Source organism: Triticum aestivum, chromosome 2B, assembly GCF_018294505.1.
Source record: "Triticum aestivum cultivar Chinese Spring chromosome 2B, IWGSC CS RefSeq v2.1, whole genome shotgun sequence".
Taxonomy (NCBI): Eukaryota; Viridiplantae; Streptophyta; class Magnoliopsida; order Poales; family Poaceae; genus Triticum; species Triticum aestivum.
The window spans coordinates 713,502,031-713,516,995 of record NC_057798.1 but is presented as its reverse complement, the minus strand read 5'-3'; the positions used below and the strand labels follow the sequence as shown (position 1 = coordinate 713,516,995).

General features: G+C 48.0%; 1 protein-coding gene across 1 annotated transcript in view; it reads right to left on the bottom strand.

Moving 5' to 3' along the window:
* Positions 1-12,746: 12,746 nt before the first annotated feature.
* The window catches only part of LOC123042239 (anthocyanidin reductase ((2S)-flavan-3-ol-forming)), a 41,609-nt gene continuing 39,390 nt past the window's right edge, over positions 12,747-14,965 (bottom strand). The window contains exons 4-7 of the mRNA XM_044464733.1: positions 14,740-14,940; positions 14,512-14,671; positions 12,983-13,202; positions 12,747-12,894 (exon numbers count right to left, since the gene is read on the bottom strand). Coding sequence (XP_044320668.1) covers positions 12,747-12,894; positions 12,983-13,202; positions 14,512-14,671; positions 14,740-14,940 — 729 coding nt within the window. The remainder of the gene's footprint in view (positions 12,895-12,982; positions 13,203-14,511; positions 14,672-14,739; positions 14,941-14,965) is intronic.

Below are 14,965 nucleotides of genomic sequence, written 5' to 3'. Positions count from 1 at the left end.
CCACCCTAAACTCTATGATAGATAAATGGGGTGACGATCTTCCTTCTCCTTCATTCAAATTGACGGATCCGAATTCGAAATTTAGCTGACTAACATGTAGCTAGATATATATACTATGTGGATATCTGCCAAGGTGAGTTACTACACACGGTCAAGGCGTTGACCGGTGCGTAGCTTACCTCAGGTGGCAATGGAGAGAACACAAGACGGCAAAACATAAAACTGTGATAAGCTGTTCATCGCGGACGTACGACCGATAGATGCGCAAAGACAGGTAGATAAAATGGGTAGTTCTTCAGGGCCATGTCTTTTCAAAGAAACGCTTGAGATCCTCGTTGCCGCCGGAGAAGTCGATGGAGTTCATGGCCTCCACCCGCGCCTCGTCCATATACGCCCGGGTCTGGTCCCTGCCGACGATGTACTCCTCGGCGACCTCGATGTAGCCGCGCTCGGCGTACTCGCTGCGGACCCAGTCCTGGAACCTGCGGGCCTCCTCCTGGGTCTCGATCTGCGCCCGTGGGCCGTACATGTCCGTCTTCTCCTCCTCCTCCAGCGACGGCCACTGGTCGCGGCTCAGGCGCCTCAGGGCCTTGACCTCGGGAGGGTCGTGGGCGGGGTCGTCGCCGTGGTCCTGGGCGAGGATCCAGTCGACCTCCTCCTGCGGCAGCCGCGCCAGCTTCTTCCCGGAGGCCCGCGCCCCCTCGTACAGCTCCGAGAAGCCGATCCCGGCCGCGGCCGCGGCCGCTTTCCTTTTGCTGTTGCGCGCCTTGAGTGGACGTGGAGCCTTCTTTTTGGCGGTGCCACGCTGGCGCCGCTTCTGCGCGCGCTCGTCGCCGGCAGGCGCCGCTTCCTTGGCGGCACGCTCGTTCGCCGTCATGCTCCTTGTGGTGCGCCGGCAGGACGAACCCTCCTCGCCGGCCATCGTTTTTGGTCGATGCGATCTACCACGCCGCGAGATTTTGGGGAGGGTTGAGGAACCCTATAGAGCCCGAAGTGGAGGAGGAGCAGCCCAGCCGGAGCCGGTGTTTCTTTTATAGAGCCAGAAGTAGGACCGGAACGATCCTATATATATTCCGGAAAATGTTTATAATCGGTGCGCCGGCGGAACATTGCGCCGGTCCGCTGTGCGCGTGCCATGCGAACATGGTCCCACACACGTCTTTATCCCAGCGCTGCTCGTCCACATAAATCTTATCCCTTGCATCGTCTTTTCTTCATCTTCTTTCATCTCCTCAAACAACTTGCCCGCCTGCATGCCTCCTTTTCTCTCGTACGCGTTGTCGCATCCTAGCTCCGGCGAGGCGACCGCCGACGTACCTACTCTGCAAGAACGTGCTCCAAGAAGGCATACATTTGTCAACGGCGCCGCCGCAGTGAGCGTCGCCGTGGAGCTACACGCAGCAAAAAAAAAAGCTACAACCGGCATCGACAAAGACGTCGCGACGCTGCTCCCGGAAACAACCGGCATTACATCCTGCTACACCCCGGCGACGCGCCCCCGCAGCACCGCCATGGAATCCGCCACCCTGGAAGCCGCAACCAGCTGAGCCAGAAGCTGCAACCGTCATTGAATTTTGCTACTACCGGCGACAGATTTGCTACATCCATCACGACGAAGCTGCGACCTACTTTGGCGGTTCCTTTTTTTGTTGCAAGGTCCTCAGATTTTGCTATCACCGGTGAGGGATTTTACTACATCCATCATGGTGGAGTTGCGACCAGTGACGGCGGCGAGATGAATTGCTGCAACCGTCATCAGTTTTGCTACAACCGGCAACAAATTTGCTACAACTAACTGACCACTTTGCGCCTTGTGACAGCAACGACAATGTTTTTGCTGTAACCATTATCTTTTTTTGCTACGGCAAGCTAAATTTTTTGCGACAACCTATTGGCCATACTGCACCTCGCGACTGGAAGACGACTCGTTTTTTTTCTTTTTGCAGTCACCGTCTACTTTTGCTACTATTAGCAAGGTTGAATTTTTGCTGCAACCGCCGTCTACTACCGTCTACTTTTGCTAACCTGTGAGGTCATATTTTTTTTGGATAAGTTGCAATCGTTGACATGAAATGGTTTAACCCTATATTTGAAAAGTTTCGACCCAGCAACAAAAGGCTGTAACCGGCACCTCACCATTGATGCAATGGTGGCGCTCCTTCGTTAGAGCTACGACCTTCACCGGCAGGAGCTGCATGCAGTGGAGCCGACGAGAGCCACGACGAACCGGGTGTTGTAACAGGGCGGGCCATGCTAGGAACAAGCGACGGTGACACTGGAGAGGAGCCTGGCGGCCGGTAAGACGTCCTGGAGACGGGGCGGTCGAGGGCGGCGGCCGGCGGCGACGAGTGCGGCGGCCGGTAGCGACATGGGTGGCCGGCAAGCTGGTTGACGTCTGGGAGATCACGGGAACTGCTCGTGATGAAAATACGCCATGGTTTTTTTTTAAACTAGCGAAAGCAGTCGGGGAAGAAGGCATCGTGGGGCTATTAGCGAACGAATCGTACGTACCCGTTGCGGTAGACCGAAATTTCAGCTGGCGCATCGGCGCCTATCACTCGCCATATATTCTACCGGCAGATCGTGCGGGAATATCGGCCCTCGTTCGGTTCGCAGAAAAAGGATTCGCCTAAGTACTTCGGCGCCTCTGTCTTCTTCTTGCCATGCTACTCCCTCCTTCCATCTATATAGGGCCTAATGCGTTTTTTGAGACTAACTTTGACCAAATGTTAGAGCAATAATATATGACATGCAACTTAAACAAAGCACGCCGTCAAATTCGTAAGTGAAAGGAGCTTTCAATGATATAATTTTCACATTATGCATGTCATGTACTATTAATCTTGTCAATAGTCAAGAGCGGTCTTGAAAAACGCATTAGGCCTTATATAGATGGAAGGAGGGAGTACCTAACTTCAGGCACAAAACATAGTACTCCTTGCACCATTCTTTGGCGTAAGGAATTGGATATGTCTAGGGCAGAGTACATTTAGATATGCCCTACTTATTACACATTTAAATGACTCAATCGAACTAGAAAGGAAAAGTAAAAAAGACGAAGAAAAATGCTTGCACAAATCTTAGCGTAAAATCAATGACATATGACTTAGATGTACTACTTAGAGCACACCTAGATGTGTTTTAGCAAAACTGTAAAAAAAAATTGGTCAACTCGTACCATACTAGTAACAATGTTGCACTATGTGCTACTATTAGGATATAACACACGCAAAATATTTTGCGATCAGGCCATTTGGGTTGTCTTACATTTTTAGATTTACCGTGCTACACTGGTGGAAAAAGGGCCTTTGGTCGCGGTTCGCAACTGCCATTAGTCGCGGTTGCGCAACCGCGACCGAACGGGCGCGACTAAAGGCCCCCCCCCCTTTAGTTGCGGTTGCTTAAGAACCGCGACTAAAGGCCCGTCCACGTGGGCGCCAGGTGGCCGTCGGGGCGGAGGACCTTTAGTCGCGGTTCTTCTGGCCAACCGCGACTAAAGGCCGCCGCAGGTTTAGGGTTTTAGCCCCCCCCCCTTAAACCTGTTTTCTGTTTAATTTGTATTGTTTTATTTCTTTTGTGCTTTATTTTAATTTTGAAGGAGTTTCATATATTCTACGGTACTACATACATGCATATGAATGTACAATTTCAAATAAATTTGAAATTAGAACCAAAAAGAATTCAAGAGGAATATACAATATATATTCAATATCATCGGATGACCATATACAATTTTGAACAAGTTTCCATACATGATTTAATGCATATAAAGTTCTACGTCCTCGTAATAGTGTTCTCCTTTAGGATGGAGGACTTCCCTGCTGAACCATCCAGCTAGTTCCTCTTGAAGTGGTCGGAAGCGAGCTTCTGGATTAAGCATCCACCGGAGGTTATTCCTCTTAGCATTGGTATCACTCGGAACCCGCTCAGAGGTGTATCTCCGGATCATCTCACAGACATAGTATCCACATAGATTGGTCTCCGGTGGCTGAATATCCCCAGCATTCTTAGCCTTTAACATTTTGAATTCTAGCTCTTTTTTGAATTCACCGACCTTTGTATCTACGAACCGTCTCCAAACCCTACGAGGCAAAGAAAATTAAATGAACAAGAGAGTTATTAATTAGTTACTTGATATTAGGAAATGAACGAAATAGGCCGATCGATATAGAGCGCAAATGAATGAAAATAATTACTTCTGCAGCATTCTTCTCATGCCGCCCCAAAGCTTTGGATCCATATTCACAGAGTCGTGGACGAGACATTCTGAGGTGTTAACTTTAATTACTAGCAGAATCCAGTGGAACCTGCGGACACGATACATGCACAGTACGTCATGCATAACTCATCGATTAGCCGGCCACATACCATGCATGGAGTAAACAAAAGAGAATGTGCTCAAGACAGAAACACTCACTCAAAATGGTAAGGAAATAGAATATCACTTTTGAGTTCATGCTTTGTAAGAAACTGCCACAGGTCTGCCTCCACGTCGGCGGGGTAACGCTCCAACACATGTCCATTAACGATGTGTGGGTCAATGAACCCAACATCATGGATGTTCCTTACTCTGCATTCCTTAATCTTCATTCTGCATGTATAATAGCGGACACAACAATATAGTTCGGACATATATATAGTGCAGGCAATATGAACGAGATGGGGTAGAAGTTAATAAATCACTTACAGAACGTAGCAACTGATGATAGATTTATCGAGCTCGCGCAGATTGAAAAGCTGGAACAATTCACTCAGTTCAATTTGTACATAGTAATGTTTGAAGTGATGCTCATGTCTAACTTCCGCATAAATATATTCTTTGGCGTTTTTATTTTTTATGTAACCCTTGTACCATTTCAGCAGACCTTTCATTTGTGGAGGTAGATCCTTTTCCTGCGCAGGCTCGACGAGAGGCCCATTCTTGACATATGTAATTACTACCTCCTTCACTGGCGCCTCATCAAGGCCTAACAGTTCACGAAGAGTAATACCTAAGTTGGCCGCTTGTTCTCTGGCACTCGTTACAGTCAATCCCTGTGCTGCCGCAGCTTGTATGATCTCGGGGGCATCCGGACAGAAGGCTTCCACTATAAGCGGGGCAATCGATTGTTTACTTTGTTCCCCGAGCTTGGCAACTTGTTTCCCGCTTTTTTTACTTTCGGCCTTCTCCCGCTCTTTGTTCTCCTTGAACATGAGTGCCTGCCTGCGAAGTTCACGTGCATAGTCGTTAGGCAGATTCTTCGCGGCTTGGGACGGTGTGCTCAAAAATGACTTAGCCCACTTCTTTTGCTCATCAGAAAATACTGGCTTGGGCTCGGGCTCTGTTTTCTTCTTGCAGTCCGCCTTCCATTTCTCCAAATCAGCAGCCGCGGACGCGTCGACTTCCTCGGCACTACGTTCCCAAGGCCTTGTGGGGAGAGGCTTCAGTGATGGCTCCGGTACCTTTGTGGTCTTAGGTACATAAGGGTCCGGGTTAATAATCCAGGACTGCTTCTGCTTCTTTGCCGGAGGTGGATTGGGGGGCGGCGTCTGATCACCCGCCGGACGAGGACTGGGGGGCGGCGGCTGATCACCCGCCGGACGTTGTGGACTGGGGGGCGGCGTCGGCTGACGTGACGGAGGTGTAGGTGAACCGCCACCACCACCACCACCACCACCACCGCCACCGCCACCACCACCCCCGTAGGGGGGTGGACTTGTTGTCCTTGGCGCCTCGCCTGGAAACTTGATAAACTTCTTTTGCCATAGAATGAAATGGCGCTTGACATCTCCAAGTCTTTTCTCCCCTTCAGGTGTAGCAATGTCAATCTCCAGGTCCTCAAACCCTTGGACTATGTCCTCCACCGTGACACGAGCATAGCCATCTTGAATGGGGTTGTTGTGGTGGAGTGCTCCAGGTAAACATGGTAAAGCACTGCCGATGGCTACCTTCATGGACATGTTCCCGATAGGATAATACAGATGACATTCTTTCATCTCCTTTATATCGTCCACGGGGTAGCGAGGAGGCTCCGGTGAAGTAATTTCGACCACCAGAGGCTCCGGTGCAGTAATTTGGACCACCAGAGGCTCCGGTGCAGTAATTTCGATCGTCGGTGCATCTGCACCAGCCGGTGGGGCCTCCGTGGAAGCCACGCTGCTTCTCCGCTGCTGGCTTCCGAGATCCGCTGGATGATCTTCATGCTGCACCCGAGATGCATCTCTTTCGGCTACTAGTACACTCATGGTTTTCTTCATCACATCCATTTCCGATGCCAACCGCGCCACAACATCTGCTTCCCGATCCATCTTTCTCTTACGGCTTCTGTAACCGTACGGGTCATCGTTCTGGGGGAACCCTATTTTCCACGGAATGTGCCCCATGCCTCGTACACGTCCTCCGTGTTCAGGATTCCCGAGGGCTTTTGTCAGCGCGTCGTTCTCTCTGTTGAACTTGATCTTCCCCTGTTGAGCATCCCTCATTGCGTTAATAAGGGCTTGGGTGGGTTTAATTAATTTGCCCCGGTAAACACACTCCCCTGTCTCCGGGTTCAGCGTTCCCCCATGCCCGTACCACCAGCTTTTGGCCCTTGGGTCCCATCCCTCCGTACCTGGACGGATTCCTCGCGCCCTCAGCTTGTTCTCCATCTTCTCCAACCTAGGCACCCAAATGCGATACCCTCCTGGCCCCATAACATGATTGTACTCCTTCTTAGCCGCATTTTCCTTATTTTTTTTCGATATTTGAATGAACTGCTCCGATTTCTTTTGTTTCACAAATTCTGGCCAATCATGTTTCAGTTTCTCATATTGTCCTTTGAAATCCGGAGTCTTGTTCTGCTTGACAAAGTCATGGGCTAGATTTTGCTTGAATTTCCGGAATGCGTCGGCCATCTTATGAAGAGCGAACTGTTTGACTAGCCTCCTCCTCTCCTTGTTTTCCTCAATCTTGTTACCCTCCTCATCGAATTTGTTGTATTCCGGAGGTAGAACGAAATGTTCCATAAGCTTCTTGAAGCAATCTTTTTTTGTTCTCTTATCGACAAAAGTGAAACCATCAATTCGTGCCTTCTTTGGCTCATTCCACTCCTGGACGGTGATCGAGACGTTGTCTCTAACAATGGCTCCGCATTGGCTGACAAACTTGGTGGCGTTCTTGCGGGGCTCCAGCGGCCTGCCGGTTGCACTGTCGACAACCACGATGGTGCATGTTTCTCCTTGTTTCATCGTCTTGGTTGCGCCACGCTTTGACGACGTACTCGATTGTTTCGACGATCCGGCCGAGGGCTAAAATAAGAAAGAGTCGCGCGCGTTAGTACACACATATTTATTCAAATCAGTTAGTTTGTATCACCAGAGGCTCAATGTATATATATACCTCGGCGCCGGAGGTGGTTGCTACTTCCATTTGAAGATCGTCGTTTATCGACGTTTGTTCGGCATCATCTTGCTGACGGCGCCCTTCATCTTCACCGTCAAGGTTCAGATAAGAAGAGATATCATCTTCTTCTTCTCCGGTCGGCACATATAGAATATCGCCGTTTATGATGCCGAACATATGTGCTTCACCGTCCGGATCATAGTTGTCCATAATCGGGTCAGCTCTATCGTCCGCCATTATGTCAGTCCTGAAAACATGTAGTAAAAACAAATTCATTAAGTGAAGAAGGGGGGCGGTGGCGGTGGCGGTGGCGAAAGGGCGGTGGCGAAAGGAGGGGGCGATGAAGGGGTGGGAGAGGGTGTCGCGGTAGAGCGCGAGAGGGGAGGCGAGGACAACACATTTATAACCCTCGCCGTCCCCTCTCGATCCCTAAAAAAACACCGCGCGCATCGCCGCCCCCCTCGCCGCCCCTCTCCGTTTAAAAATTATTCGTGTATTTCAAAAAATTGATTTTATTAGACACAAAAAATTCTTTCACGTATTTTCACGTATTTAATTTTAAAAATTCTTTCTTTTTTTCTTCTTCCTTTTTTTTCTTCTTCCTTTTTTTCTTCTGTTGTTTTCTTCCTTTTTCTTTTTTTTCTTCCTTTTTCCTTTTTCATTAAATGTTTTCTCAACCAACTGCCGAAAGTCTCCATGTGGGCCTTCCTAATCCAGGATTCAGGCTTCCCCGGGTTGTCCGAGCGTAAAATATTCTTGTGTTTCTCAAAGTACGGAGCCACCAAGCTGGAATTGGTCAGTACAGTGTGGTGTGCTTCAGTCAGAGAATGGCCGTCCATACATATCGTTGATTTCCTTCCGATCGTGCCTTTTCCACTTAGTCTCCCCTCGTGCCGCGATCGAGGAAGACCAATCGGCTTAAGGTCAGGAACAAAGTCAACACAAAACTCAATTACCTCCTCATTTCCATAGCCCTTGGCGATGCTTCCTTCTGGCCTAGCACGGTTACGAACATATTTCTTTAATACTCCCATGAACCTCTCGAAGGGGAACATATTGTGTAGAAATACAGGACCGAGAACGAAAATCTCTTCGACTAGGTGAACCAGGAGGTGCGTCATAATATTGAAGAAGGATGGCGGGAACACCAACTCGAAACTGACAAGGCATTGGATCACATCGTTCTGTAACCGTGGTAGAACTTCTGGATTGATTACCTTCTGAGAGATTGCATTGAGGAATGCACATAGCTTCACAATGGCTACTCGAACATTTTCCGGCAGGAGCCCCCTCAAAGCAATCGGAAGCAATTGCGTCATAATCACGTGGCAGTCGTGAGACTTCAGGTTTTGGAACTTTTTCTCCGCCATGTTTATTATTCCCTTTATATTGGACGAGAATCCAGACGGGACCTTCATACTGCTCAGGCATTCAAAAAAGATGACCTTCTCTTCTTTGGTCAGAGCGTAGCTGGCACGACCTTGAAACCATTCCGGATGCCGGTCATCAGGGTCTTTCAAACGTTGCTGGTCCTGCCGTGCTTCCTTTGTATCATTTGTCTTCCCATACACGCCCAAGAAGCTTAGGAGGTTCACGCAAATATTCTTCGTAACGTGCATCACGTCGATTGCAGAGCGGACATCTAGGACTTTCCAATATTCTAGCTCCCAGAATATAGATTTCTTCTTCCACATGGCTGCGTGCCCGTCAGCTCCCTTCGGAACTGATTGTCCGCCAGGACCCTTTCCAAAGATGACTTTCAAATCCTTGACCATATCAAATACCTCAGCACCAGTGCGTTCCGCAGGCTTCGGCCGGTGATCTGCCTTGCCGTTGTAATGCTTGCCTTTCTTTCTTACTGGATGAATTTTCGGAAGAAATCGACGATGCCCAAGGTACACGTTCTTCTTACAATTTGGCAAATGTACACTTTCAGTCTCATGTAAGCAGTGCGTGCATGCATTGTATCCCTTATTTGACAGTCCCGAAAGGTTACTAAGAGCAGGCCAATCGTTGATGGTTACGAAAAGCAACGCTCGTAGGTCAAATTCCTCTTGTTTGTGCTCATCCCACACACGGACACCACCCCACAGCTGTAAAAGTTCATCAACTAATGGCCTTAGGTACACATCGATGTCGTTGCCGGGTTGCTTCGGACCTTGGATGAGCACTGGCATCATAATGAACTTCCGCTTCATGCACAACCAAGGAGGAAGGTTGTAGATGCATAGAGTCACGGGCCAGGTGCTATGGCTGGAGCTCTGCTCGCCAAAAGGATTCATGCCATCCGTACTTAGAGCAAATCTTATGTTCCTTGCGTCAGCTGCAAAATCTTTGAACCATCTGTCGATCTTTCTCCATTGCGTTCCATCTGCGGTGTGTCTCAACTCCCCGTCCGACTTACGGTCCTCTTTGTGCCATCGCAACAACTTGGCATGCTCTTTGTTCCTGAACAGACGTTTCAACCGTGGTATTATAGGAGCATACCACATCACCTTGGCGGGAACCCTCTTCCTGGGTTTCTGGCCCTCAACATCGTCACCAGGGTCATCGCCTCTGATCTTATAACGCAATGCAGTGCATACCGGGCATTCATTCAAATTCTCGTATTCACCGCGGTAGAGGATGCAGTCGTTGATGCATGCATGTATCTTCAGAACCTCTAAACCTAGAGGGCAGACAACCTTCTTTGCTTCGTACGTACTGGCGGGCAACTCGTTATCCTTTGGAAACATATTCTTCAACATTTTCAGCAAGTTTTCAAATGCCGAGTCAGCTACACCTGCCTCTGCCTTCCATTTCAGCAAATCCAGTGTGCAGCCCAGCTTTTTCAGACCATCATCGCATCCGGGGTACAGCGCCTTTCTGTGATCCTCTAACATGCGATCCAAATTCTCCCTCTCCTTTTCAGTTTCGCAGCGTCTCCGTGCATCAGCAATGGTCCGACCAAGATCATCAACGGGATCATCACGTGCCTCTTCTTCACCTTCCCCTTCACCTTCAGCATCCTCCATGAAAGTATCACCGAAATGAGCAAGATAGCTTTCATCGATGAAATCATCCCCTTCTTCATCTTCTTCCATTATAACCCCTCTTTCTCCATGCTTGGTCCAACAATTATAGCTTGGCATGAAACCGTGCCGAAGCAGATGCATGTGAACATCTCTTGAGGAAGAGTAACCCTTCTGATTCTTACAGATAACACATGGACAGATAACAAAACCCCCCTGCTTGTTCGCATTAGCCACTACGAGGAAATCTTTCAAACCCGTAGTGAACTCGCCGGAGAGTCGGTTACCGTACATCCATTGCCGATTCATCTGCATTATTATAATATAAAATATATAATTAACCATCATGCATTTGTTAAACTAACTAGCTACAAACAATATAAATTAAACAATGAACTGCACACATGCATATTTTATCAATGACACACATGCATGAAAGGTTCAAGTTGCTAACCGCGATCGAGGAGGAAAAAATAAATGAGGAACCTCAAGTGTGGCTCCAACACTTCATATCATGTTTGTTTCACCCTCTTAGGGCATTTCATCAAACACCTTGTGTGCATAAGAGGAACCAAAAGCAAACCTACACCCCCTTGTGAAGCTTGTGAAGAGAAGTGGCACCAAATGGCTAAGTGAGCGTGCTGAACTGGTATATATAGGGGAGGAGCTTTAGTCGCGGTTGGCCTGGCCAACCGCGACTAAAGGCCTTTGCGCACCTTTAGTCGCGGTTGGCCTGGCCAACCGCGACTAAAGCCCCTCACGTGCACCAGCTGGCCACCGAGCGCCCTGGGCCCAGGCCTTTGGTCGCGGTTCGTCTGCCGAACCGCGACTAAAGACTTCATTAGTCACGGTTCCTACAGTTTCGCGACTAATGGGGCTGGACGGAAGCCTCTTTTTCTACCAGTGCTACAACTTGTTGTAATTCAATTTTTTTGTTATGCTGTTACTATCTTTATGTGTGGTTGTTTTTTTAGTGAAAACTTTGTTGTATGTTTCTGTGATTAAAGCAACATATGTTTCATCATTTTAGAAAATTGACACAAAGGAGCTATATTACTTTGAGAGGAATTCCGGTCAATGAAAAACCTCTCTCACGTAATGAGGATCTCCATAGATAGGGGACAGCCGTGTCGAAGGCGAAGATGACATCATGTTCTCCATTGCTTCGAACCTAGGACGGGAGGGGGCCTAGGGAAGAGGCAGTTTCGAATTATGGGGTGGTGAATTTTTTTTCCGGAGGATTGTTTGATTTCGCGGCTATCCTGAATTGGGGGAGTATCTTCTTGTGGAACTGAACTAGCTGACCATTTGTGGGCAAGCGCTGTTGGTATGCTCCGAGCCTATGACACACCGAATTTCAAGTAATGATCAATACCCGCAAAAAAATCAAGTAATGAGTAAGTAACGCAAAACCCCGCTTTACCCTAAACCCGAAATCCCAATCATCGTGAAGCCTTTACTTTTGTAGGGTTTATCGCTTAAAGAAAGTTTTTGGACCACCTAATTTCAACTTATTTGGTCATGGTTGTTGACGGTTGGTTCACTTAAGGTGATGTGGCATTAGTAGTCGCCACATGTGCATCTTTTTTTGTGAAAGGCCGAAGGCCATAAATTAAATAAAGCCAACCCTTATGAGAACTTACTTACAAAAATAAGAAATTAATAGCGAGTTTTTAAAGAAATCATCACCGTCTTCCTCTGTATCCATTGACGCCTTGCATGAGCGAAACTCATTGCCACCTCTGGGCCTCTGTCTCTCCGGAGCAATCTTATTGAATGACGGGATATTGTAGAAGCAGCGACCAAAAAGTCAATGATATAGACAAGAAGACGATGTCGACCACAAGCTGGAAAGATTGTCGTTCGAGAGAAGCAGGCACCAAGGAGGGCCAATAGAATAGTCCCCAACTCTGGCTAGACAGTGGAGGGGGACAAAACCTCACATGTTCCTCGATGGTGTCGTACCTGGGTGAGCTTCATAAACACGCTGCAATGACCTCTCCTCTGCAGGCATATTCACATGGAGAATGATCTGCTGCTCTATTTTGGTTGCTACCACCACTTCTCCTCTCTTATGTACTAACACACACAACCCTAGTGTTGGGACTTGGGCTAGGTTGAGCCCGCACGATGTGCCTCGTCGTGGAACAGGCTGCATCGGGCTCAGGCTAGTCGACCCGGACAACCCATTGTGCATGCCAGCAAGAGTGTCTGATTGAGGTTTTTTGCTATCCCGTCTGTTTTTTTTTTCACACAGGGAAGAACTATAGCATCTTAAGGCATCAAAAGTTCAAAACACAAGCGCTAGTTTTTATGGCTTATTTGAGACGACATTTTAGTTCTGATCACATATTGATCAGCAACTGACATACATATCAGTAGGGAAGAATCCCTGTGGTCCTGCCGTACTCGACGAGGTCATCGAAGATTTCACTCAGGTCATTGTACTTGAACGTGAATCCTTCCCCGATGAGCTTCTCGGACGACAGACACACTCTCGGCTTCTCTGGGTACCCATCAAAGCTGCAAAACATATATGTTGGATGTCGTTAAACCAACAACAAAAATATACATGAGTGTGTCGAGTAGTTTAGACAACCGGTTCACATACCGTTCGGGTTTCAAGTTGTATTGTGGGCACTTCTCCGCAAGGAGATGAGCAAGTTGCAGGATGGTGGTGTTGTTGCTGCAGCAGATGTACCTTCCTGCCGAGGACTCATTCTCGGCGACGAACACCTTGGCACGACAGAGGTCGTCCACATGGCATATCGCCAGGGAGTCATCTGTGACCGCCTGCAGGCCTAACAGGACGCCCAGCTGTGCCTCGTCGCCTGCAAAACGTACATGACATGCAGACGTGTGTCACCAATCAAATTAGGGTGTAGCTAGGTCTTATTAGATTTAATCAAAACTCAGTCAAGTGATATAATATGCAAGAGAGAAAAGGAAAAAAAACTGAAAATAAAATTTTGCACAGATCTTAATGTAAGATCCCATGAATATAGCATCGACTGAGACTTGACTAAGACTTAGCAAGCAGGGACGAAGCCAGAAATTTGGTATAGGGAGGGCGAGTTTTACACTTGAGCTTTTATAGATTAATGAGCATTGGCCAAGCCAAGAGTAGTTTAAAGCATGCAAAAAGCATAAGCCGGAACTCATGTTTTCACTGCTGTAAACACTACAAAAATAGCACTACAATATTTACTTTTTAGAGGAAAAATTAGTTGTACAGAAAACTTTAATGTACAGTACAATCAGTTGATTCCCAATTTATTTTGTCCATTCAAATCAATCATCAATACTTCATATTAGACAATAAAAATCTGAGATTTCAAACTGAGGCTAATTGGGAGAGTGGACTTACCATATAGGCATATAGGATGTCATATGTTATCAGCTTTGTGGTCACTCATGGTGGTGGTGATTTCCCTGATCCCTTTGTTGTTGGCTGATGCCGATGATTAACATTTAATGATTGTAGTTTTTTAATGGCACAGCCGCACAGATTTAAACAAAATAAAATTCAGGAGATGAAGTAAAAGAGTAAGCAGGATTAACCGTGTACCTATGAAGCCGTGGGGTGGGGGAAAGCAGTCCACTTCTGAACTTGGCTTGGACGCCGGAGAAATTATCGTGGCGGCGGACGGCGGTACGCGAAGACCTGAGCAGACGATGGGTAAAAAGATCGCAAGAAAACGCAATCTGGGTGATGCAGCGATAAGATCTTGTCGACAAGAAATAAAAGGGGCTGACCGTGCGCTGCTGCTGGGCTTCGTATTTGTTGGGCTTTTTCCTTTGCTAGTTCTTTTATTCTGGTATATATGGGCTGGCTTCAGTTTCTCAAAAAGAAAAAATACATGGGCTGGCTTCACGTATTGTAACACACATAGGGGGGGCGAATCAAGTACAAACGTCCGCGTAATTAGGATCTGACTGATCGCTATCAACGGGGGGAAGATTTGTTAGGGGGGGTCTCGCCCCCCCTCGTCCCCCCTTGGATTCGTCCCTGTTAGCAAGACTAATGAAATCAACACCTCCCTGAAACCAAAACTTGCCTTCCTGCATATTTCAGTTAGCAAGTGCTGACTAAGCTGTAAAAAACACAGAGAAATGCAAGCAGGGATGCCTCTCTCTGACCGGATAACAGGGAAAGGGTGATGGGGACGCTGGTTCTGGCCTTGGAATCCGGCGACGCACCCAAGGTGTACACGGGCAACATGGTGACAAGGCTCATGTTGTTCTCCTCCGCGAATTCGTTGGCCGCCTTCTCCAGAAGCACCTTGGACACCGCGTATCCCTGCCATGCAAATTACACATAACCAATATTGCCTTCGTCAGAGAAACAGAATAAAAAGATTGATGTACCCAAGTTGGTGGCTTGTTGGCTCTGAGATACTCAACATCGGACCAGGAGCTCTCGTCCAGCACGTGTCCGCCGCCGTGCAGGGGTCTCCTCGACACCGCGGCGTCTGAAGATGTGAGTATCACCCGCTTCACCGTCCCCGCTCTCACGCAGGACCTCATCACGTTCAGGGTTCCTTGGACACCAGCTTCGATCAGATCTCTCTGCCGTCGAACACCAAGTTATCTC